This window comes from Myotis myotis, unplaced genomic scaffold (genome assembly GCF_014108235.1).
Source record: "Myotis myotis isolate mMyoMyo1 unplaced genomic scaffold, mMyoMyo1.p scaffold_m19_p_11, whole genome shotgun sequence".
NCBI lineage: Eukaryota > Metazoa > Chordata > Mammalia > Chiroptera > Vespertilionidae > Myotis > Myotis myotis.
This window is the reverse complement of record NW_023416315.1, coordinates 52,224,196-52,249,775: the sequence shown is the minus strand read 5'-3', so window position 1 is coordinate 52,249,775 and position 25,580 is coordinate 52,224,196. Positions and strand designations below refer to the sequence as shown.

Sequence of the window (25,580 nt, the reverse complement as noted above, 5' to 3'; positions counted from 1 at the left end):
GTCCACTTGCCAGCGGGGAGCAGACCTAAGCTGCAATCAGACATCCTTAGTGCTGCTGAGGAGGAAGGAGAGGCTCCCACCACCACCACTGTACTGGCAGCCATCAGCCTGGCTTGTGGCTGAGCAGAGCTCCCCCATGTGGGAGCGCACTGACCACAGAGGGCAGCCCCTGCATTGAGCGTCTGCCCCCGGTGGTCAGTGTGTGTCATAGTGACCAGTCATTCCCAGTCTTTCTGCTGTTAGGGTCAGTTTGCATATTACCCTTTTACTATATAAGATAGAGGCCTGGTGCACAGGTGGGGGCCGGCTGGTTTGCCCTGAAGGATGTCCCAGATCAGGGTGGGGGTCCTGCTGGGCTGCCTGGCCAGCCTGAGTGAGGGGCTGATGGCTGTTTTCAGGCTGGCCACACCCCCTTTAGGGTGGGGGTCCCCATTGGGGTGCCTGGCCAGCCTGGGTGAGGGGCTGAGGGCTGTTTTCAGGCTGGTGGGCGACTGAAGCTCTCAGTCTCTCCTTTTTTTCTTTTGTTTTTTTTTCTTCTGGGATTTATTTGCCTTCTATAATTGAAACTTCGTTGCTGTCACTGGAGCTGATAGCCAGCTCCAGCTCTGAGGCCACGGCCTGCTGTAAGCAGGTATCTGGGGTTTGTTTGGCTCCTATAATTGAAACTTTGTTGCTTTCGGAGCTTAGAGCCAGGCCACAGCAGGTGGGGAACCTTGGCTTCCTCCATCACTGGAGCAAGCAAGGCTCCTGCTTGCTTCAGCTGTGTGGCTGCCAGCCGCCATCTTGGTTGACGGTTAATTTTCATATCACCCTGATTAGCCAATGGGAAGTGTAGCAAAGGTATGGTCAATTACCCTTTTTGTCTTTTATTAGATAGGATGTCCTACACAATCTGGCACATAGTAAGTGATCAGTGAATTTATTTTGATTAGGTGAATAAATACCCAAATAATCTTTTAAACTCTACCTTCATATGAGAGTTCAAGTCAATATCCACTTTCTTACTCAGCAGTCTGTTTCCAGAGAAAGTTTATAATACCAAGTAAGGAGAGTTCTTAGACATATTTAGTGCAGGACAAAATATTTTTATTTAGGTACTGTTTTAGGCATAGGAAGATGAAGTTGTCTAATAGGGATGGGTCAGGAAGAGATAAATGTGCTTAGTTGGCAGCCATGGTGTCCTGAATCCATCTCACGTAGTTGCAGACCTTGGTGTAGACACCGGGTTTGCCCTTCATAGCACAGCCATAGCCCCAGGAGACAATGCCCTGGAGCTGTCCATTGCAGACCACAGGTCCACCAGAGTCACCCTAAACAAGAGGGAAAAGCCGTTTAGAACTCTCAACCACATCCAGATGGGATAAAGGCTCAAAGATGTTTCTCCATTATCCCGAGGCTATCTTCCCAGGCTGCTGCTGATCCTCCATGAAGTTCCTTCAACCCTCAATCTCCACACTACATCCCCATTCTTCCTCCCCCCTCCTTCTAGGTCCTCCTCTTTCCTTAGTTACAGGCATATGGGGCCAAGAAGAGGTGGTAATACAGAGTGTAAGGCTTCCCAGCTAGCCCTGCTCTTTCAGAGTGTTCTTCTACAATAGACCTCATCAGAAGGGTACCTTAGCTGTGCTATTTGCACACCATCTTCTATGTATCTTTTTACCCTTAATTCTAACCACTCATATGGCAAAAAGAAAAGTGATCACTTATCCCAAATCTATCCCTCACTCCTCATGATCAGTTCCAGAAAAAGCCTTTTAATCTTCTGTATTTCAGAAAAGGGGAAATTTGGTGGAGATGTGTGAGATGGAGCTTGAAAAAAAAGGGGTGCAAAGAACCTAACCTGGCAAGAGTCCTTTCCACCCTCCAGGAAGCCCAGACACATCATGTTGTTGGTGATCTGGCCTGGGTAGGCTTTGCGGCAAACACTGTCAGAGAGGATGGGAGCATCCAGGCACTGCAGGAGCTCAGGGTAGTTAGCTGTTGGGTGCAGGAGTAAAAATGGAAGAAGGTTATTTGTGGAATATAATTAGTGAATGAATTGACCAACAAAATAAGACCCGAAGCATGGAGGCATGGAGCTGACTGACATACCTCAATGTGGGGTTGGAGGGATGAGAAGAAATAAACCAAAGAACTTATATGCTTATCAATATGGTAGTGAAGACATGGGGAGGTAGGGGCTGGGAGGATGGGAATAAAGGGTGGGAGGAGAGGAGATATCTCTAATACTATCAACAAATATATATATATATATATATATATATATATATATATATATATATATATATATATATATATATGAAGGTTACAGGATTTCTAAAATATTTCTTTTCCATAATTTCTTCCTGCCCTTCCCAATACCCCAACTCTTTCATTTGGATTATTAGTAACTTCTACTTTGGAAGAACAACTTTTATTTGAAAGGCCTTCCAAAGAATTTTAATCAACAAGTTGTTCTCTGAGACTAGCATCAGTGACCAGAGATTTCAAATTTAGAGACTTTATTAAGTCGGTCAGTCCCAAATTCCTTAGCATCAGTTCTGTTTACCTCTCAGTTCCTAGTTCTCTGAAAATCACTAGTCACTTATGTTGAATACCTGGCATCTTCATCATAGTTCATTAGTGCTCTATTTTTCAACAAAGGAATCTTCCTCATTTCCATTAACATAATCTAAGACTCCATATATCCACAGACTACTCTGTGAACCTTGTCTTGAGTGACAGTTTGGACTAACTGGCTCTCCATATGCCTTTTGCCTCTAGGATTCTCAGACTTGGTGCCTATGTTTCAGGTGATACTTACTGCCGACGCTCTGGGTGTTGCCCCAGCCAGAGATGAGACACTGGGTACCAACAGCTGCACAAGCTCCTGGCAGAGAGATGGTGGAGACTCGAGAGCTGATGGTGGCAGGTGAGTTCAGCTTAATCAGCATGATGTCATTATCGATGGTGCGGGCATTGTATTTGGGGTGGCGGATGATCTTGGCTGCATTAATGAACTGCTCATTGCCCTCAACGACTTCAATGTTGTGCTCTCCCAGACGCACCTGGATTCGACTGGATTAAAGGATTAAAAATCCTCTATTTAACTTGAACTTTCCCCTTTAAAAGTACACCCCAGTCATGAGCATAAGCACAGACATCACCCCCTTAAGCATTCACACACACACAGCAATTGTACACTTAAGGCAGTCCCATCAGATAGGGTACAGTTAGAGGAGTCCTTAGGTAGGTATCACTATAGGCACAGACTGACAGCCCACCTTTGGGTTGGAGTAGTATGACATGTGCATGGGAACCAAATGACACCAATAAAACAATGAGGGTAAAAAGAGAATTAGTGGCAATTAATCAGCACCTGCTTTTCTCCTCTGTTTGGGGTTACCAATTACTGTAGAGAGATGCAGCAGCAATCAGAGACATGACAAGATATTAAGGAGCAGGATGAGTTGTGTTTATTTTCAGTGCACTGGACATTTCATCTATTTTATTACCTCCATATGGCATTCTTTTCTGGTTGAGCTATAATGATTAAGACTATTTCATGATTAATGCTCTGAAGCTAGTTCTAAGTATGTATTTTATCACTCACTATTTCCCCTTCCATGTCTTTATTTGGAAAGACATCAGGGAACTCTTAGGACACCATGTGAAAGTGCATCAGTGAATCATTCAATGCCTGGGAGAATAATGAGGCTCTTAGAACCTGAGTGCTCACCCTTCAATCATAACTCCGTAATTTACCCTGCCTGTGCTTTGGCAGGGCTGGGGAATGAGTTGATCAGGGATGTGAGTATTGGTTACTTACGACTTGTAGCAGTGAGCAGCGGACACCACCCACTGGTCATTGATGAGGGCGCCACCACAGAAGTGGTAGCCAGCGTTCAGTGACACCTGGTAGGGGATGGAATTCTTTCGGCAGGTGTAGCCCCCGACGATCTTGTCATCGTCATCATCGGGGAAAGCAACTGACAGAGAAAAGTTGGAAACTATCTGTGAAACAGATCCATCTTGGAATGTTGACTCACCACCAAGTTTTAGTAGATTAACCAGGAAAGCTCAGATAATGTTTTCCTGTCCCATATAATCAGAAAATGGTGATATTTAACGTAAAAATTTAAAAACCTAGTTTTTCTATATCTTTAACACATACCCTACTTATACCATGATAAGTATCTAATATTTAATTTATGCTTTAAATTTGATAAATATACAGTTTTTATATATGTGATGCCACCCCCCCACACACAGATAAAAGACTTTATATAATAAATGTCCTGAACACTAACCACTACCTAAGAATATGAAGAATACTTTTTACATAAAACTGTGCCGAGAAGCCATGCAAATAGATGTTCAGTAAAGCGTTGTGATACCCAGGGTTATGTTTGTTTGAAGTGGTTGGTATAGGATAGATAACCCCAGGTGGTAACCTAAAGGAAGCTTTTAGAAGCCACCTGAGAATGTTCTGGCCTGGAAGAAAATGGGAATTTTGTACTACCCACACCCTGAAATTTCCCTTCTTGGCCTTCATCTATTCATCTATAATCTTCACAAAATAATTTCATAGAACATTATAAGGTTTCTGTCTCCAACCTTTCCCTTTATCCCAATTATCTTTCCAACATTTTTCAATTTATTCAGATATACTAAGATTTCTTATGGCATCAAAATCTTTCATTGCATTATATGTGTTCTATTGTTCAAGTATTTTAAAGTAATTTTGGGAAAGACATTTCCAGGTATCCAGACAGCTATATGGAATTTAAACTTGCCCAATTTTGGAAAATGTAGTAGTAAGTTTTCATAGTGTAAAAGGACTCATTTCTCTATCTCTTTTGATGATTTACACTGGTGAGATTTCGTTAGCGAAGATGTTGTAAAACCCAACCCATAGCTTTTATTCATGAGAAATAAAATATCTTTGCCTCCTATGATCCCTGCTAAGATGCCCTTCAGTCCAGAGGAGACTCAGGCTCTGACCCTCACAGCCTCTGCAAGCAGCAAAAGATTAGTTATTTTTCCTAGGTATTAACTCCAAATCCTTAGAAAGGTCAAAGCAACATTTCTTTTCTGTTGACTGTCCTTTCCTTTTCCCTCTTCTTCCTAGATTTTACCTTGAATTTGAGGGCAGGTGCTGCCTCTTTATACTTGACCTACACTGATCACTCCTGTCTAGTGATCTTTCCCAAATAAGTGAGATTTATTTCTCTATAGACACAGGTACGATGCACTGTTGCCTCAATATTTTAAGCTTCTTGAGTACTGAGATATATTCAACATTCATTGTCTTCCAAAGTACAAACTGCAAACTTAAATATATGCAAGACACCTACTTATTCATTTAGTAAGAGAGACTCACCAGCAGCTCCCAGGAGAGCAAGGAAGATGAAGGCCTTCATGGTTGCTCACTGGTTCTGGTGGGCAGTGGGATGAAGGGTTTACATCCACTGCTATTTATACCTCCAGGTTTGTCATTGACACCTATGACCACAGGTGCCAGAAAAAGTGACTTCACTGGAAACACACAAATCCAAATTTAGAATTCATTTTTGTGCCAAATTGAATATAATTCAGCATTAAATTTAAACATCAACCACTTTTCCAGAAGGTCATGGGAATGAAAGTAATGACCCCACCTGGTGGGAACTGTTCCCATAATAGAAAAGTAAGTTGGAGTAAGGTCACAGAACAGAGCTGCAGGTGTCCTGATTCCCAAACAAAAATCTTAGGTACTTGGTTGTTCCAACTGTAAACTTTTATCCTGAAGACTACCTTGAACTCTATACCCTTGATGTTTAATTAATACTGGCTCTTTCATAATTATATAATTTTTCTGTGGTAACTCTGGTCTTGTGTATACATGTTAACTTTCATTTTGAATAGAAACAACTTGTTCCCCTGAGAAGAGGGAAATTATTCTGATTTAAAACAGGAGAGTGAAAATAACTTACATTTATCCAGAACTTACTATATATCAGGACTTTTCTAAGTACTTTGCCTATATTAATTTAGTAATTCTCATAAGAAGCCTATAAGATACCTATTATTATCCCCCCCCTTTACAGATGGGTAAATGGAGACGCATAGAAGTATGTGACACTTGACCAAAATCACGCAACAAATACATGCTAGGGTCAGGATTCCAACCTAGGAACTTCAGGGTCTATGCAATACTTCCCTAATAACTTCACCAACATCATATGATCAAGATAATACAGAATTCTTGGCCAATGATAAGACAATTGAAATTTGGGTTGTGCTTACTATGCGTCAAACACTGTGAAGAGAATCTATATACATCAATTCACCCAATCCTCACCAACAACTTTATGACTTATTGCTATAAATTTTACCTTTCTGTAGATGAGGGTGAGGCTTAGAGAAGTTTTGTGTTTTGCTGAAAGTTTTATAGCTATTAAGTAGTCAGCACAGGGTTCAAACTCAAGCAGCCTCTATTTAGGGTTCATGTCCTCCACTGTGATACCATAAACATGAGCAAAGAGGACAATCTGAGCTCTGTCAAATTAAGGGTTGACTCTGGGGAGCATATCAAATTCTGAAAAATCCAAGAAATGGGGTCCAGAACAGGAATCATCATCATAATGGGGCACAGAAGAAGTATCCAGAATATGTGACTCTCAGTGAGAACTAACCTCCAGCTTCTACACCCACACATAGCCAGTTTCTACATGCACGCAATATACCTGAGTGGCCTACCAGCGTGCTATTTCTGCTTTAATAAATCATCCCTCTGGAAGTAGTTTCTGTTTCTTTTACATTTGAAATTTTGCTGATACAACGATGATTTACTAGAAGAGCTTTGGGCCAGATAACTCTTTTATGTGGGGAATGCCCTGCATACTGTAGCATATTTATCGGCATCTCTGGCCTCTGGTTACAAGTGGCAGCAACCTCTCCTCCCAGTTATGACAACTGCTAAATTTCCCCCTAGGGATCAAAATCATCTCCAGCTGAGAATGACTGATCAAAGGAGAAAGGATGGGCAAGGTAGCTCCTCAGGCCATATGGGAAAGTGCCTTTAGTTTCAGGACAATATAGGTATTGGGTAACTACTGACTAAATGGTTCATAAGGCAGCAAGCTGCTTTTCATTGACCCCTAAAAATCAGGAAATACTAAGGAGTAAGAGAAGAGTCAGGCCCAGAAAGGAGAGTCTTTTCATCCTGTTCAATTACCTCCCACTGCTGACACCTCCACAGTGAAGTATGGGGAGTCGTATGATTCTACATGACCCTGAAACTTCTCCTGAACCTCGCCAGACTTCTTGGACCATATGAAAAACAATACATCTTAGAGCAGAGCTTTCACAATAGTTGGAGTGTGTGCTGCTATGTCCTAGAAAGTTCTCTCCTGCGTGTCCTGGGCTTTATTACTTGGACCCCTTCCTCCAGGAAGAGTGGAGATTGCCAGATAAGGGGAGTTAGGTAGGATTGATTTCAAATTCCCAAGTAAATACCTGGAGACAAAGGAATGTGGGCCTGCCCGGCTGCAGTGGGATGATTCAGTCATCTAAAGCAGTAGTGGGGATGGGGGGAAAATGCCAAGTGATGGGTTCCAGACTTCAGTTCTTCCCATACAACTCTGACACATGGAGCAAGGAAGCCACTTAGCACTAGAATGTAAGTGACATTTTGATATTTAAATGGACTTTTTTCCTGTGTCTCTCCTTGAGCAAAGACATTGATATTTTGTGTGCTGGTGAATTTTTATCTGCTCATTTGTGCACTATCTAAAATCATGTTGAAAACTACTAGGGGTGTGCACACCAAACATTAGGTAGATAGTTGAACAAAATGAGAGTGGGGAAAAAAATCAAAGATCACTGATGGTGGTAGCTGTGGTGGAAGGGGGATGGAGCAGTGTAGATCTGAATATTAGGTGAAAGTGATTAATATTCTAAGTGAAAGTGAGTAGGACAAAGCTCCCTGTTGACGGGGCCAGGCAAATCCTGAATCAGCACGAGGAGTCTCTGTGTATATATATGCAGTTTGTCATTGATGTAAACTGGGTGAACAAATCTAAGGAGATATCCTTGCATGATTGTAAAGGAGCTTAGATGTACAAGGTGCCTTTCCCTTCTGAAATACTGTAAATCATTCTTTGAAGTTTGACACTGCAGAATTCCAAAATATTCTTGCTTGTACTGGATGTGTGCCAAGCTTTTGTTCTGGATAATGTCAATGAATTTTCATTGACAATCAGTGCCAAACATGCCAAATTGCATGTGAGTCTGCTTCCTCCACCCCCTCCCATAAACAGAGCCACCAGCTGTGGGGTTGGGGGGGGATGCCCATATTCCACATATGCAGAGTATGTTGGTACCTATACTTATTTTCCTAACTTCAAGCACAGGGTGGCCCAGGGGCACGTGTCTGTATTTATTTAATCTGTATTTGTCACCTCTCTTTCCCATGCACATTGCTTAGTGGCCTTGGAGGACTATGTAAACTTGTGCCTGAACTGCAGTCTGACTGGGCTCCAGCAAATCTGTTGACTTTCGCGTTGGTAGGAGCAGGAGTCACCAGCCTCAAATGGCAATTTTGTGCTCTTTTCCTTGAGGGAGTCTGTTTTTCTCTTTCCATAGCTTCTCCAGCCACTTTCCTGGTTAATGCAGCTTTATTCACGGAGGCCATACTAGCTCTTTATGACTGCAACGTGCAGGGAAATTTTTAAAATAAGAATTCCACTTGTTGAAAAATGATGTACTAAGAAACTTACTAAAACTCTGAGGTAAACAGGGCAGCAAAATTACAACAAAAACCAAGGTACAAAGCATATGCTTGTGTAATAACCTTGATGCTAACCTGAGCGTCTAAGCTGGATTTGTAATCTTTGTCATATGTAGAAAATCAGTGACTAGAATGTTCTTTCTGGGTAACGTGAACCCTGGAACCAGACCTGGGTTTCCCTGAGAACCCTGCTCGAGGATGGCATTCGTTTGGGGGTCATTTCTACTCTAGCTACAGGTGATCCTCTCCATAAAATTGTTTGCAGGGGTCAGCAAACTTTTCCTGTAGAAAGCCAGAGAATGAATCATTTTGGCTCTGGCTTTGCGGGCAGCATGGTCCCTGTTACAGCTACTCTGCTGTTGTGCCATGAAAGCAGCTGAGAACACTACACAAATGAGTGAGTGCAGCCTGGTTCCCTGAAACTTCATTCACTGAAGCAGGCTGTAGGCCAGACTTGCCTCTGAGCCACCGTTTGGCAACCCTGCTCTCAAAGATAGAGGAGAAACAATTTACATGCCCCTATCTGAACTTGAAATTGAATGGTGGGTCCGTTTCAATAATTAGACCTGGCTTGAAGTAAAATTAGTAATTTTAAAATAAGTATCTCACAGTTGCCTTTATTTCAAATCATGTTTTAGGGTAAAAGGAAGAAGAGAGGGGGCCTGGGGGTTTAGGGCTGGAATACTGGAGTCACAAAGGACCTTACAGGGAAAAGGAGAGAGTTACAGGCAGAACATTGTAACCAAGTATGTGAAGTCATAAAATTGATATGCAGACAACATTTAGGCATAATTTTATGCATTGGTATGAACGGAATGCTGAGAAATCTCAAGAGCTCATGTTTTGCTACAACAATAAGCCTCATCATGGTTGAGACTTCACTCTGAGATGGGCGGGCTGGGGCCTAATTACAGCCCTCTGACTGCATGTCCTTCTCTCTCAGACCTGTGCTGCATTACTGTCTGTGTGGGAGAATTGGGTCCTGGCACAGGGCTTCTCTTTGGCCACAAGGAGGAGCTATGACTCTACTGAGAAGCAGGGAGCTCTGAGGGAAGGTTGAGGAAACTTCCTGGAAGGGAGAGGGTTAAGGGCAAGTCTGGTTTTGTTTACAACACAGGAGAATGGGGTTGGCAGAAGCTGGGAGTCAGTGCTTGAATGTGAGGGGTTAAATACAGAGTGTTCTGCTCTGTGTTGATCTGCAGGTGTTTCTGTTCCAGCCTGCACCTCCAGACCAGTTGTTTGGGAGCCTGCAAGGGGTTAGAAGGAAGAGGGGTTTGAGGTGGGGGCAGTGAAGCCTGCAGGCAGATGCCTGTGGAGGACATTCCTGAAACAAGAAGAAGGCTGGGACTGGGGTTGGGGCTCAGCATTCTGTTCATACCAATGCATAAAATTATACCTAAATGCTGTCTGGCTCCTCTCAGCTCAGTCCATCCTGCTGGGATGGGAGCTCCTGGACTCAGGCACTGAGAGGTCAGAGGTTGGTTGGGATCTTGCAGAGATCACAATAACTTAGGGGTATCTATTCACTAGGCCACAGGAGCCCTCCAGAGCCCCAAGTCCCTCACTCCAGTGTATAGGAAGAGTTTTATTCTTGTCCCTCTGCTGGGTGGTCTTCTGAGTTCTGGAGCAGGAAATGACAGGAAGCCCTTCTGGTCTGATGAAACGGTTCTATCAAAATACCATCAGCAGATTTACTTCTGGACCTTTTCTCCAATCCAATGACCCATGGCAGCTAGAATTATCCAGATTCAAGAACACTTGTTACCACAACACCTAGAGATAGAAAAGACAGACATCCACATCCCAGAGCTGAGAGGAGCTTCTCATTTTTTTCACTCAAGGCTCCTGGTGTTTTTTGTTTGTTTGTTTTTTAACTCTTGGAATTTTCCTTATTTCTTAAAAATCTTGGCAGTCCACAAAATTATATTTTATGTCAACTCTCGCTGAATGTAGAAGAAGGAAGTTTCAGAATATCTATCTATTCTACCCAACTGCCTGAAAGTGAAAGTCTAGCTCACAAGTAGTTTAACAGAAAAATGATTAGTCCTTGTGTGAAAGTTAGTTTTGTAATTCATCTTAGAATGGAACACAGGAATCTGCTAAAGACAACCAACTCATTTTCCTACACTTAGATAGAAATTATTTAACTTTCTGTATTATGAACAACTTTCAACATCTGTTAAAAATTATAAACATTAGAAACTGCAGGAAAACACACTTCACACTTCTAAAGTCAATATTGAATATCCTATGTGACTAAATTTAACTTTAACTTAAAGATTGAGAATTCAGGGTGCCTCTGGACTTCCCTCACTCACAAAACATCTGCAGCTTCTTCCAAATAATAAAAATAAGGTGACACATAATCACATTTGAAAGTTAATAAATAATGCCCACACACCATAGTATTGCATTGAATTATTGTTAATTGTTACTCATATTACTTTCAAATGACTTGAAGATGAAATATTTATAATCCATATTAGAATAGAAATAGTAAGCATAAATATTTTGAGTGGCTAAATGAAATTTCAATAGCTAAACAGGCCAATAGCATGAACTGATGATTTATGAATGTGAATGTCCTGTAGGAGCAGGCTTTCCCCTCTTATTTTGATCTGAATTTTCATTTGGAAAACTGATGGTCCTTGGTCCCCCTGCAGGCATATGACCTCAAGAGGCAATGTGTGCCCAGCTGGTGCAGCTCAGTGGTAGGGCATTAAGCCAGGAACCCAGAGTTCACAGGTTTGATTCTCAGTCAGGGCACATGCCTGAGTTGCAGGCTCAATCCCCTAAGAGGGGTGTGCAGGAGGAAGCTGATCCTATGATGTTTCCCATTGATGTTTCCATCTCTCTATCTCTTTCCCCTCCTCTCTCTCTAAAAAATTTCAATAAAATATATATTTTTAAAAAGAGTCAATGCGTATGTTGACTTTGTATTTTTATCAGAAAGAAAAGGGACTTTTTCAAGGTCAGAGCTACCAGTAACTAAGAGCCAGTTGAGCAGAATGGAAGGGGAGTCATGGCCCTTGTCCCCTAGCAGCCCCTAGAAACCAGTTCTGAGCACCAGTGAAGAGTGAGACTGAGTCAGGTGTAACTTTAATCTTCATGGAACTCTGTGTCCAGGTAACTAAATTTGACAGAATTAGACACGAGAGATTTTCCTTCCCTGCCCTTATCCCAGACCACACAGCCTGGTCTTCCCGCTGAGTTCTCAGGGACTGGTGGATGGAGAAAGCTCTGTCTTGTTAAAGTCACCAAAAGCAGAGGCAATGATGGAGGTCTTGTTTCTAGAATGGAAAGAAGATTCAGGTTTTAAACATGCCAACACACACACACACACACACACACACACACACACACACACACACCTTTTCTCATGAATACCCAAACTGTTGGGAATTATTCAAATATAAGCAGGATTTTAAATACGGGGCAACCCCAAATATAACCAATGTCCAAAATATGCACCCTGCTATCATCCAGCCCACTCCCCCTTCGTTCCAGTTCTTCTTGAGCCTCATCCCCACAGGTCGTAGGACTCCCCACCTCTTTGTGGATGAAGTTATCTTCATGCTAAATTTATTGCATATTTCTTCCCTCTTTTACTTTTGTGCTGTGATCAAACCCTGGCATTTCCCAAGCACCCAGGGACAGCCCTCCGTTCTTTCTGTGGTGGCTTCCCCTGCAAAAACAGTGGCAGAGAATCCATTTCTTTATTTCATCCTTTCCTTTGGACAATTCTTAATAAGCAACAAAAATTTCTTGTTTTCTACCTCTCCTGTTGAAAATATAAAACAACCAGCACAACTAACCCTATGCCATGTGGCACATGTTTCTTTACAGGGGTTTCATCTGCATCTTGTTGGATGATGTGCACCTGATTTTTCAAGAGCATTTGCAAAAAACACTGAAATAAATAATTCATCTGAAATCTACTTACTAAGCATAATCATGTCTTTATATGTGCGGAATTAGTATTATATGTAGCCTCTTATCCATGTTTTTTACTATTTTCTTCTTTCCTCCCTCCTTCCCCACATTCTCTCTCTCCCTCCTACCTCCCCTCTCTCCCTTCCTTTGAAAAGCTTCACATATAAACTATCTGGTACAATGGGGTAGGTACTGGGGACACTGGATGCCCAGTTCTCTAGCCCAGGAAACATCTAGGGATATCTACAGTTAGCGTCATACAACTTTAAAACTGACAGAGACTGGGAAATTATGTGTGTCAGCCCATTGTTTTATCAATGAGGAAATGAGACTCCATGCAAAGGACAGTATTTAACTGTGTTAATACTGATTATACTCCTAACCTCCATATGGCACCTATTTTATATTTCTAGTCTATGGGAATCTCTGAGGGTTTTTTTATAATATATTTTATTGATTTTTTACAGAGAGGAAGGGAGAAGGATAGAGTCATAAACATCGATGAGAGAGAAACATCGATCAGCTGCCTCCTGCACACCCCCTACTAGGGATGTGTCTGCAACCAAGGTACGTGCCTACAACCAATGTACATGCCCTTGACCGGAATCGAACCAGGGACCCTTCAGTCCGCAGGCTGACGCTCTATCCACTGAGCCAAAATGGCCAGGGCTCTCTGAGTTTTTTATCAGAATATAAGCATCATGAGAGTGAGTGTATTGTCTTACACATGCTTTGCACTAAGAAGCCATTCAATGACCACCAACAAATGAATCATGCTAGATGTTCCAGCAAGGAAGGTGGTGGTTTCTGATTTGTTCACTGCTGTATCTCTAGTGCTTGTTTTGTGTTCCGTCAAAAAAAAAAATGAACCACGGCAGGGGTAGGGGGATGTTTTTGAAGGAGTTTCACAAGGAATTGACAGTTAGTGTTTCCAAACAGTGTGTGTGTGTGTGTGTGTGTGTGTGTGTGTGTGTGTGTGAAGAGAGAGAGAGAGAGAGAGAGAGAGAGAGAGAGAGAGAGAGAGAGAGAGAGAGAGAGATACCTCTGTGGCAGTCCTGGTTCCCTGACCTTACCCAGGTCCTTGCTGACTTAGGTTTCTTATGGGCTGAAGCCTGGCCCAGTGGGCTGTTATATGAGAACTGTGCATTGCTGACCACTAGGAGGTGCTGTGGCCCCACCAAAACCCCTGAGATTGGTCAAGGACAGAAGGAATAAAGGAGAAGCTGGCTCTCAAGAAGGGTAATTTGGCAATATCGGGAGATATATTTGATTGTCATTACTGGTGGGCAGTGCTACTGCATGTAGTAGATAGAGACCAGGGGTGATGCTAAACATCCTGTCTTCACAGGACCCCCCCACAACAAAGGATTATCCTGTGCAATATGTCAGTAGTGCTGAGGCTGAGGAACCCTAGGCTACACACAGAGTTGTAAACTGTTACCAAAAGAGAAGGTGACCTGTAGACAATTCAAGGACAGTCAAATCATTCCAGTTAAATTTCCCCAACTCCATGCTGTTATTCACCTCTATCACTTCTTTACCTATCACATCTGACTTCTAACTCCCTAGCAGCTCCTTATTCCCCACATAGCTCTTGCCCCTGGACAGATAAGAATATCACAGGTAGTGGGGCTGCAGTTTACCCCCCTCAATCAACTCAAGGACTATTAACTGGATTTGCTCCTAACTAGCATCAATCCAGCCAACGGGAAATGGCCTGAAGCTGTTTTTCGGGGGGGCACCTCATAGTCAGTGTCCCACAACTGACACAATGTCTGAGAGTAAGTCCGATATTCAAAGGAGCCAGGATGTGGGTGGTATCATCCTGCATTATTGTGAAGGAGCCAAGGCAGACTCTGAGAGGGGGCCTGAGAGGGAGAGGAAGAGAGGACGTGGCCAGATGCTGGGACTGGGACAGCAGAGGGAGGCAGCTGTTGGCACAAGGATGACGGCAGAGAAATATCCTTGAGACAACATGCCCTCCCACTCAAACTGTCCCTAGAAATCCCAAATTCCTTTAAAGGAGAAGTTAAAATTTTTTTTTAAAGGAGAAAGTGTAGGAGGTGAAAAGGGAAGAGAGCTCATGTGAGGAGAGCTAGAGAATTGGGAAATCATTCTAGGCTGTGACGTTACAGCAACGCACCTGTCAGGGCTTGGAGCACTGTAGCCTGGTCTTCTTACCACTGGAGAGCAGAATCCTGGGCTAGGGCCTTGCCTGTTTGCCCCGAACCCACCATGGGCTCCAGGCTCCTGTGCTGTGTGGCCCTCTGCTTCCTGGGAGCAGGTGAGTGAGGGGCCCAAGTGGCAGGATCCACTCTGAGTCTCTACGCCCTTTCACCTCTCCAGCATCAGGCTGCCTCCTAGGACTTGTCTGAATTCTGCCTCTTTTCTTCTCAGGTTCCCTGGACACAGCAGTTTTCCAGACTCCAAAATACGTCATCACGCGTGTGGGAAATAAGAAGTCCCTAAGTTGTGAACAAAAGCTGAACCATGATGCTATGCACTGGTATAAGCAGGACTCCAAGCAATTGCTGAAGATTATGTTTTCCTACAGTAATAAGGCGCTCATTCTAAATGAGACAGTTCCAAGTCGTTTCTTACCTGAATCTCCGGATAAAGCTCATTTGAAACTTGATATCAACTCGTTGGAGCCGGGTGACTCTGCTGTGTATCTCTGTGCTAGCAGCCAAGACACAGCCCTGCAAAGTCACTGCCTCCCTGTGCACAAACCTGCTGGCCCAGCCAGGAAGCTGTGGGAACAACGTGTTCACCCAGCACACCCTGCTGTGAGACCCCTGACTGGAGTTTCATCTGTAGTATAGCTCACAGTACACAATAGGGTAGTTCTGTAGTTGGTATGCTCAAAAGTCTTCCCAATTCTACTCATCAGCTAGAGCAGGGGTTTCTAGTAAATTTACTGAAGTACTCAGGACTCTGCAAACAAGTAATGGCCCTGTCCCAGGCACTGAAGATCTTAACTGATGGAAGAAGCTATTCCTTTACTTTCTCTGCTGTACATATTATACGTAGTATGCATATTACACATAACAATATTATTAAAAACATACTTCTGGCTCAAAATGTTTGATGAGTGAAAACTAAAAGAAGAGGTGAAGTTTCTAAGACCAAAAGGAAATTTAGATTATCAGTGAGTTCCCTGGTTAATATAAAAATATTTGGAGAAGCATGAAATCCATGGCAATAGATAAATTAGACAGAAAGGGTGAGGGGGAAGAGCCAATAGAGGTACACTTGTGCATTGCAGGCTCTCTTTTAGAAGTATGACCAGTATGATTGTTCCTAATTCTGATTGAGTGTCATCGCAGAAGTTTCCTCCAGAGAAGACAGTAGCCAGATGATGGAGAGTATTATGAGACATGGAAAGAAAAAATGGGCACAAATCTCTAGGTAGTAACTAAGCTAGTCTTTGATCCTATCTTAAGTAAGATAACGTGATAAAATTTTTATTTTGGTACCATAACAATGGTAGTAGTATGGGTCAAAAGGGGAAATAGATTTTGGGTGGAATGAACTACTAAAGAAACTACTAAAATATTCTACATGAAAGATATAAAAAGATTTCTGTGGGACATTGTGGGTGATGTAGAATAGAGACTCCGGATTACCTTATGTTCTTATAAAGAGTGTTAGGATTTATCCTGGCAGGTTTAAATGCAGGATTTGCTAGGATTTATTTTAGTTTGTCCCTTTATTTTAGGGAGCCCTAGCATCTGTCCTTATTACTAGTGCATGGCCTTTCCGGGGCCTCAGTGGGAATCACAGCGTATTCGCCAATGTGACTGTCTTCTGAAATCTCAGCTCTACAGCCTTTCACCACCTATTTTCTCCTGAGCCTTCTAGAGTCAATCCTGTGCATGCACATTAGAAACTGGCCAAGGAAAAGGGATTTCTTTACATGTATTCTTGGGGCTCCTTTTCAGAACTCTATACCCCAAATCTGAAATGTCTTGGAATCAGTTATGTCTTTCCTAATTACCTCCAAGCAACATATGCCATTACTATTTTAAATAGACAATGTTTGCCTGCATATACTTATATGTTTACCATTCACTTTTTCACTATTCCTTCATGCAATCAGACCACCCTTAGATTATTTTCCTTCTTCAGGCATATTCCCTAATTCAAATAACTTAAATTCACCTTTCACCTACCACTTGCTTTGGGAAATATTTATTTTAGCTAATGTTTCAGGGCAACAGAGCTTTTCACTTTCACTCATTGTTTGAGGTTTCAATCTAAATTGTGTTGTTTGTCATCCTTGGAATTTTTCTTATTTATTGGGAGCCAAACCATGCAATGAAATTCTATTTATTCAGACTTTTGCTGTTTCATGTAGAGCGACCAGGTGGAGTGTCTTCTTGTTACAGAGGATATCCATCATCATAATTGTAATAGTAACAATGTTATCATTTTAATGAGGGTTAATTTTAGGTTCTTATATGAGAATGGATTATCTCCAACTATATTGGATTGGATGCCTTCATATATGCAACAACCCGTCAATACACAACATTCTGGGAGAATGTCCAAACCACCTTGCTTAAATTCTAACCCATTTCCCTTTGCATTTTTTTGGTCCACATGAAAAAATCTCATACAACTTGTCACATTATAAAAATGCTAATATTTTCCTTCTGACCCAGCACATCCCTGGGCTAAAGAAAATTTAATTATCAACTCTTGACTTAAAGCATGTATAACTACCCTCCTTCCCCCCAACATAGATAGATATAAATTCCTGTTACTCCAGTTTGGTAATAAATACCTAACATAATAATAAATGGTAAAAATCATTTAGCAGCTATAGATCATTTCATTTTTATGTTTATTCATACATTTAAATTTTCTAAAATAAAAATTCAATGTTGGCAAAATGGTACATTTAAAAATAGCTGATATTCCAATAACTAAGCCTATAAGAAGCACAAACAGGTAGTTCACATAGTGAAGTAGAAATGGCTCACAGTAGGTCATCCTAGCTAGTCCCAATTTGGAAAGCCATCTGTAGAAATGATGGGCCTGGTTTGATTTCTAACATTTTAGCAATGGACAGGTCTTTGGGGGTCATATCATTGCAGTCCCTCTCATTTAAGAGTTGAATAGAATGTCACACATATAAAGTGATTTAATCACTTGAGTACAGAATACATTTCTCAAACATCATATGATATGTTTTATTCCCTGGTCATTATTTGTGAGTGTGTTTGATGACCTCACTACAATAGAGTTCTGTGGGTGAACATGATGTGTTATGCTTGCTCATAGCAGTTGCTCAGTGAGCATTTGTTGAACCAGTCAAGCTGGCCTATAAGTTCCACATAGGCTGGGGTAGTATCCGCAGGGCTGTGTTTTGTTTATTACTAAGAACCCAGACATAGCCAATTTCTGTTGAGCAAACATTGGCTGTCCGAGGTATGTGGATGAGCGGTACTGTTGCCAACTATTTTTGAGATTTTGGATGCTTCTTTCCTCTTCAGACTTCCCTAGGTTTTCATATCCAGAATGAGGAATTGGTCTGCATTGCTGACACTGGGCTGGAGAGAGGCCTGAGATCTGGGAAATGTGCCGCTTTGGCCACAAGGAGGAGCTGTGGCTCTATTGAAACCTCTGAGCTGGGAGGAAGGGAGAGGACTGGGAGTCAGTGGAGGGGTGGGATGAGGAGGGAAGCTAGGGCTTTGGGACTCCATCTTTATGTCATTTAGGGGCATCAGTTGTAGACATCCCAACAATATTAAACTAAAATCTTTTTCAAATTGATTTCCCTTTGTCTTGCACCAATGCCTGTGTTCTCTTTTAGCAACCTTTTTGCTCTAAGCCCAGCCAAGCCTTGTACCCTTAATACAGAGGCAGACTCTGGTTGTCCCTTGTATGGTTCCCTCAGCACCCTTCCCTGTGTCTGGCTCTGGGCCTGCATCACAATCATGCACTTTAAGTGATGGGCACTATTCCATCCAATCTACCTCCCTCCATGCAGTTGGGCAAAGGCCTCTAATGAGCCTAGACCAGGGGAGGGCAAACTTTTTGACTTGAGGGCCACAATGGGTTCTTAAACTGGACCGGAGGGCCGGAACAAAAGCATGGATGGAGTGTTTGTGTGAACTAATATAAATTCAAAGTAAACATCATTACATAAAAGGGTACGGTCTTTTTTTTTTTTTTTTTTTTTTAGTTTTATTCATTTCAAACGGGCCAGATCCGGCCCGCCGGATCCGTGGTTTGCTCACGGCTGGCATAGACACTGAGGGGAAACAGAATTTTGAGCGAAGTCCTGCCTAATTGAGCAGGGAAGGATGGAGGAAATTGTCTGTGGCTGATAGGAGTCCTGGCAGGAGGAGGATAGAGAGAGAAACAGTATGATGAGGAAGGTAGCTAAAAGCAAAAGAGTAGCTTCCAGAGGAATAACCCATCCGGATCCATTGAAATCCATCCTCTATCAGAATCTATATAAGGCATGAAAGGGAGAGGAAGGACTGTCCCCTGCAGCAGGGGAAACTGTCAGGGACAAGGACATCATAGGCAGAACCACCAACCAAGGCCTAGGAGAGCAGAGCCCAGCCCCCTGCCAGAATATCCCAGTTAGAAGATGCCACTCATCCTGATTCCACCATGGACTACAAGCTGCTCTGCTATGTGGCCCTCTGTCTCCTGGGAACAGGTGAGTCTTGGGCTCAAATGGCTGTCCTTGAATTCCAAGCCATTCCCCTGTGGCTGGAGCAATACCCTTCTTTCTAGGCTTTGTCTGAATTTTGTCCCTTTCCCCCCAACAGTCCTCATGGACACCGGAATTACTCAGATGCCAAGACACCTGGTCATGGGGATGAGAAGTAAGAAGTCTTTGAAATGCAAACAACATCTGGGGCATAATTCTATGTACTGTATAAACAGAGTGCTCAGAAGCCACCAGAGCTCATGTTTGTCTACAACTATAAGGAACTCATTGAAAATAACACTGTCCTGAGACGCTTCTCACCTGAATGCCCAGACAGCTCTCAGTTATACCTTCATGTGGATGCCCTGGAGCCAGAAGACTCTGCCATGTACCTCTGTGCCAGCAGCAAAGACACAGCCTTGCAGAGTCACCTTCTGCCTGTGCAGAAACTGCCTGGGTCCAGTCAGGAAACTGTGGGCAACCAAGGCTCGGTTCAGCATTTCCTGTGAGAGCCCAGACAGAAATCTCAGAGCACAGTGCTGCCTGTCAATTCACTGGCTATGACAATGCTAAATCCCATGCAGACCCAACAGCCTGTGGCGTGGCCTTATCTTGAACATGACTATGCCTGGACAGAAATGTGCAAGTTCTTCATTATCTTCCTATCAGCTTGTGTCCTGGGAAATCTTTCATGAGGCACCTCACACCCAAGTCACAGCAGGCCTCCCAAGCCTGCTTCTAATAGATACCTTTCCCTGACTTCTCTTTCCAACCAAGTTAGACCCGGACACAGCCCTGATCCCAGCTCCAAATGTGCTCAGACCTTTTCTAAAACACCTTCTTCCCTCACCTTGTGGCTTTGTCAGTTCCCACCACTGAGGATAAGTTTCCTCATCCAGTTGGGTTGTTTTGCCCTTTAGTCTCTTGATCAGAACTGTGAGTCACAGAGTCCATGCCTCTAGATCAGTGATGGCGAACCTATCACACGTGTGTCAGAGGTGACACACGAACTCATTTTTTCGGTTGATTTTTCTTTGTTAAATGGCATTTAAACATACAAAATAAATATCAAAAATATAATTCTTTGTTTTACTATGGTTGCAAATATCAAAAAATTTCTATATGTGACACGGCACCAGAGTTAATATAGGTTTTTCAAAATGCTGACTCGCCGAGCTCAAAAGGTTCGCCATCACTGCTCTATATCATGGCTCTGAATTGGCCGTTGGAGAAGACAGTGGGTCCTGCTTGTGTGGTCAGGTCTTCACACCCAGCCTAGTTGACCTAAAGGCCACATTGGCCAAGGACCCTTGTGTAGGTACAGTATTTCACTTAGGGCCTGTGGGCCTGCATGCTCTAAGACACATGGGGCTGAGCCAGGGGCATCACATGTCTGCACAGGCACTAAGGCTCAGGGTGCCAGTCCTTACCTAAGAACAGCAAAGCATTGAGCTGGGGAACACCCTTGTTCCCTGACCTGCCATGTGTACCAGGGTGCTCTGTTTTGTGGCCTTGGGAGCCGCTGAGTCCAAGAAACAGAAGGAGACTTTTGATGTGGGCTTTTCAATTCCAGATCCTCATTATTTCCTTCATCTGGACAACTAACAGAAGCCATGAATGTGCAAGTCAAGCAGATGCCAAGATCCCTATTGTAGAGATAAAAAAAGAAGCTGGTCTTTGAATGTTCTTGAAAGTGGACCAATTTCTGATGTATTGGTGTCAACAAAACCCAGGACTAAGCCTAAGACTGATCCATTGTCCAGTGCTGAATTTATAGGCAAAGCAGATGGGCTTAAGGGAACCTGTCTTAAAAAAAACAAAAACAAAGTTACCATTAAAAATTCCCTCTAATAGAGTCTAATCAAGCTAGACTTGACCCTTTGCCCTGAATTGGGTATTTGTCCTCTACTTTCAGTAACAGGGGTGCACAGCTATAGTCACTCCCTGTCCATGCACTCTCTCCATCACTGACTCCAGCTCCTGGGAGTCGTTCTGTGCATCCTGTTTCTGAAGTTGAGTCCTTATCAGATCCTGTTTTCCCAAGTCCCTTTGTTTATATATTTTTATTCATTCAGACTGGCCACTACCTCCTAGCAGACTAAGTATAGAGGGTTAGAATATTTTATTTCCTACTTGGGCATTGGAGAAAAACTTAGAGAAAATTAATCACATACACATGTGTTCTCACATCTGGGGAAATGGGCATTATATTATTATCAACTAGTAGCCCTGCGCACGAATCCAGGCGCCAGTAGCTCGCCAGTAGCTTGCTGCTGCACTCCAGTAGCTCTCTGCCAAGTGCCCCGCCCTCCTGTAGTTCCCTCTACCCCCCTTCCCCCCACCCCCCTCATATCTCCCTGTCCTGCCCCCTTCTGTAGCTCTCAACTGCCTGCTTGTAGCTCGCTGCCCCACCCTCCTGCTGATCCGTGATCCAGTTGTTACCCAGTCAGTCGATACACTTCACGGCATAATGACCATTTGAATATTACATCTTTATTATATAGGATGAACAGCGGCCAGAGAGGATCTCTGAAAAGAGAGAGTAGAAAAGAAATTCTCCAGCAGTGTGGGAACAGCAAGTAACATTATTTTTTAAACTGGAAGGGGGGGGGGGGGGATAAGCTGATTAGTGGGCACCTGGCAAAGAGACCTGTCTAAATTATCCCCCTTAAACTAGCTGTTGGAGGTCATCAAAGATACAACAACTTCTGCTGCCTGGCTAGCATGGCTCAGTGGTTGAGCATTGAACTATGAACCAGGAGGTCAGGGTTCGATTCTGATCAGGGCATATGACCAGGTTGCAGGCTCTATCCCCAGGGGGCCTGCATGAGGCAGCCAATCAATGATTCTCCCTCATCATTGATGTTTCTATTCCTTTCTCCCTCTCCTTTCCTCTCTGAAATCAATAAAAATATTTTTTAAAAAACAAATACTGCTAATTATTAATCATCAAAAAACCTTGGGATGCCCTAGCCGGTTCAACTCAGTGGATAGAGCATTGGACTGAGGGGTCCCAGGTATAATTCCTGTCAAGGGCATGTACCTCAGTTGCAAGCTTGATCCCTGGTTCTGGAAGGGGCACATGGGGGAGGCAACCAATTGATGTGTCTCTCTCACATTGATGGTTCTCTCTGTCTCTCCCCCACTCTTCCACTCTCTTTAAAAAACCAATGGAAAAATATCCTCAGGTGAGGATTAACACAATAACAAGAAAATCCTTGAGAGTCTATTTGCAGTCCATCTCCATGACCACCTTTTTTCCTCTTACAATAAAAAATCCAAAATCAGCTAGAACTGGATTTTTGTACCTTTAAATTTAAAAAGAAAAACACAGTGCAACAAGCAAATGGTAAAATGGTTCCCAATTTAAACACATCCTTGGACCCTTGCACTCTTTTATCGTGTCTAACTCTAAATCTTGGTTACTGCCAAAACACATCACATGAGGGCACTGTGGAACTGCCGAGCTCCAAAAGTTTCTGGGGCAGAGCTAGGGATCTGAGCTAGCTGCCTGGGGCCAAGAGGGTTAAGCAACAGCCTTGTTTGGTGTTTTTATCTGCTATAAGACTTAATACCATAAACACGATTTTGCAGGGGCTGTCCCAGCCAGGAGTCATGAAGTTCAACTGTGCAGTGATTAGGGGGGCTCTCTGAGCCTGCAAGGGAAAGTGAAGGGTTCAGAGCTGGTAGGAGGCAGCCTGCATGCCCTGGGAGCAGGGACAGGTAGAGGAACAATTGCCTCATGGAAAAGCAAAGGAGCTGTCAGACCAGCATGCTACGGAAACCCAGCCCACCTCCACCAGCCCCGCCAGCCACACATGTCATGCAAGAGGCTTAGCAGGAAAAAGCAGGGTGCCTAGATCAGCTGAACCAGGGACCTGGCAAAGGAGGCCAGGCTCATGGGAACCAGCATAGACAATGACACTAGAGCAGTGACATCACTGCCTAACTTCCAATCAGAAGGTGCCCAGAACATTAGTTCTTAGAGGACCAGAACTCTGAGAAAGGAGACTCCTGCCCAGTTCTGCCCCACCCTGCCATGGGCTCCAGGCTCTTCTGCTGTGTGGCCCTTTGTCTCCTGGGAGCAGGTATGTCCTTGGCACAGGTGGGGCATCTGTTCTAAGCCTGAAAGCACCTGCATCCAAGGCAGCATCAGGGTCCCTCCCCTGTTCTTTTTCCAGCTTCTGTCTCCTTCCCTCACAGGCCCAGTGGATTCAGAAGTCACCCAGACTCCAAGGCACCTGACAAAAGCCAGAGGACAGACAGTGACACTGGGGTGTTCCCCTATCTCTGGGCACTTGGCTGTGTCTTAGTATCAACAGGCCCAGGGCCAGGGCCTCCAGTTCCTCATTGGGTACTACAACGGCGAGGAGAGAGCAAAAGGAAACATCTCTGATTGATTCTCAGGACAACAATCTGATGATTACAGCTCTAAGCTGACCATGAGCTTGCTGGAGCGGAAGGACTCTGCCCTGTATCTCTGTGCCAGCAGCTTAGCACAGCCCTGTAGAGTCACCTGTGTTCTGTGCATAAACCTCCCTGGCCCAGCCTGAAGCAGCCTCAGTGCTGACAGGGCTGTGGGAACCTAGGGGTCCAGTGGTAACGCAGAGTGACTGGGGGCCCCGGAATGGGAAGCCTAGGGCTCTTCTGAGACAAAAGCCAGAGGACAGATATTGACACTGAGATGTTCCTGTGAAGACAAAAAGATCTGGTCAGATGATACATCAACATGTTCGCTCCCAAATTACCTTCCTTGCCTGGCACTCTATGTGATAAAAGTAGAAGGATCTGTAATGTAATAGCTCTCACCCTCTTTGGGAGGGGGAAGAGTTCATTTGAGGATCAAAATTGTTGGTTAAATGTGTGGTCTAGAAGTTAAAAACCACAGGAATTTGTTTTATGTAATTTATGAAAAACAAATTGAAATTTGGGGAAAATCTAAGAGAGAAAATATGACTGAAGATGTTTGAAAATAGAGATAAAGCTAAAAGATTATTTTAAAAAAACTGTTATTTGTAACATGATCATTTTTCTCTTCCCTCCTGAAATTTTCAATGCCCAGAAAATATAACGCAAGGCCTTATAGCAACTGGCATCCCAGTGGTAAGCCCCAGGTGAGGCCATCAGCACACAAGATGATGATGTGAGAACCTTGCGGTTGATTCTGACTTCTTTCTTCTTGATTTCTTATCCCAATCTTGCCTCCTTGGGGGTACAGTCAAGTACCTCTTAAAACACAAATAAGGTCATGCCCCCTGACTATAAACAGGCAAAAGCACTCCAGTTTCCCCACAAATAAATCCTGTTTTCCTGGAAAAGCTTTCTAACACATCACCATCATCATTCAGTGACCTTCAGAGCATCCTTTCTTAGCAGTCTCATGATGAGTCCCTACTTCCTGACTAATCAGCTCTTTGCAACATTTCCTAAAACACGGATGGCTGGGTGGCCTTTAAATCCTTGGCATTTGCTCTCCCTATTCCCATAGCATAGAAGGCCCTTCCCTTCTCTCCATATACTACTCTTTGGAGCACGAACTTAGCCATGCCTTCCTCTTGGCGTCTTGCCCTGACTTTTCACAATATGGTACTATTGATTAGTCTGCTCTGGCTGCTCTAACAAAATGCCATAGACAGGGTGGCTTCGACCAAAGACATTCATTCTCCCACAGTTCTGGAGGCTGGGAATCCAAGATTAAGGGGCTAAGGTTGGTTTCTGGGGAAGGTTCTGGTCCTGGTTTGCGGGTGACCGACATCCCCGTGTGCTCACATGGTCTTTCCTCTGTGCTTGCACAGAGATATAGAAAGAGCTCTCTGGGGTCTCTTCCTCTTTGATAAAGCCGCTAGTCCTAACAGATTAGGGTCCCAACCTTATAACCTTATTTCCCTTAACTACCTCCCTGGAGGCTCTATTTCCAGGTATATTGGCTTCAGGGGTGTGGACTTCAACATATGGATTTGGGAGACAAAATTCCATTCATAACTACGTTCTCTTTACTTTCATAGGAAAAACTAAATTATAATTAATGCTCTTTGATACTTGTGAAATGGATATGGATAATAAGTGAAAGATGTATTGCACCACTGAATACTCTCATAGCTGAGAATCAGCCTCACAAATAATTCTCTATGACTGAGTTTCAAACTTAATGACTGAGTAAATTTGAAAAGTTTACTTAAAAAATGTTTTTGCCCATACAGTCCACCGCACCTTTAGAGACATCTC

General features: G+C 43.4%; 1 protein-coding gene and 2 gene segments (V, D, J or C); 2 read left to right on the top strand and 1 right to left on the bottom strand.

The window, feature by feature from the left end:
* Positions 1–1,100: 1,100 nt before the first annotated feature.
* Positions 1,101–5,421, bottom strand: LOC118665726 (cationic trypsin-3). Its single transcript, XM_036327020.1, has 5 exons — positions 5,363–5,421; positions 3,809–3,968; positions 2,804–3,057; positions 1,841–1,977; positions 1,101–1,310 (listed from the first exon to the last, which is right to left on the bottom strand). Exons 1-5 carry the CDS (start codon positions 5,400–5,402, stop codon positions 1,161–1,163), a joined length of 741 nt encoding a protein of 246 aa, XP_036182913.1. The 5' UTR covers positions 5,403–5,421; the 3' UTR covers positions 1,101–1,160.
* A 9,499-nt stretch (positions 5,422–14,920) lies between these two features.
* On the top strand, positions 14,921–15,507 carry LOC118666606. The segment is given in 2 exon segments: positions 14,921–14,969; positions 15,083–15,507. Coding segments are annotated over 2 exon segments (474 nt in total).
* A 3,780-nt stretch (positions 15,508–19,287) lies between these two features.
* LOC118666605 lies at positions 19,288–19,864 on the top strand. The segment is given in 2 exon segments: positions 19,288–19,361; positions 19,474–19,864. Coding segments are annotated over 2 exon segments (440 nt in total).
* The last annotated feature ends 5,716 nt before the right edge of the window (positions 19,865–25,580 follow it).

Bases quoted from the DNA above. Each gene is read 5' to 3' on its own strand.
- LOC118665726 (XM_036327020.1), bottom strand. From the start codon at position 5,402: ATGAAGGCCTTCATCTTCCTTGCTCTCCTGGGAGCTGCTG. The intron at 3,058-3,808 runs GTAAGTAACCAA...CCTTTAATCCAG, and splicing joins GCTGCTCACTGCTACAAGTC to TCGAATCCAGGTGCGTCTGG. The intron at 1,311-1,840 runs GTTAGGTTCTTT...CCTCTTGTTTAG, and splicing joins GTGGAAAGGACTCTTGCCAG to GGTGACTCTGGTGGACCTGT.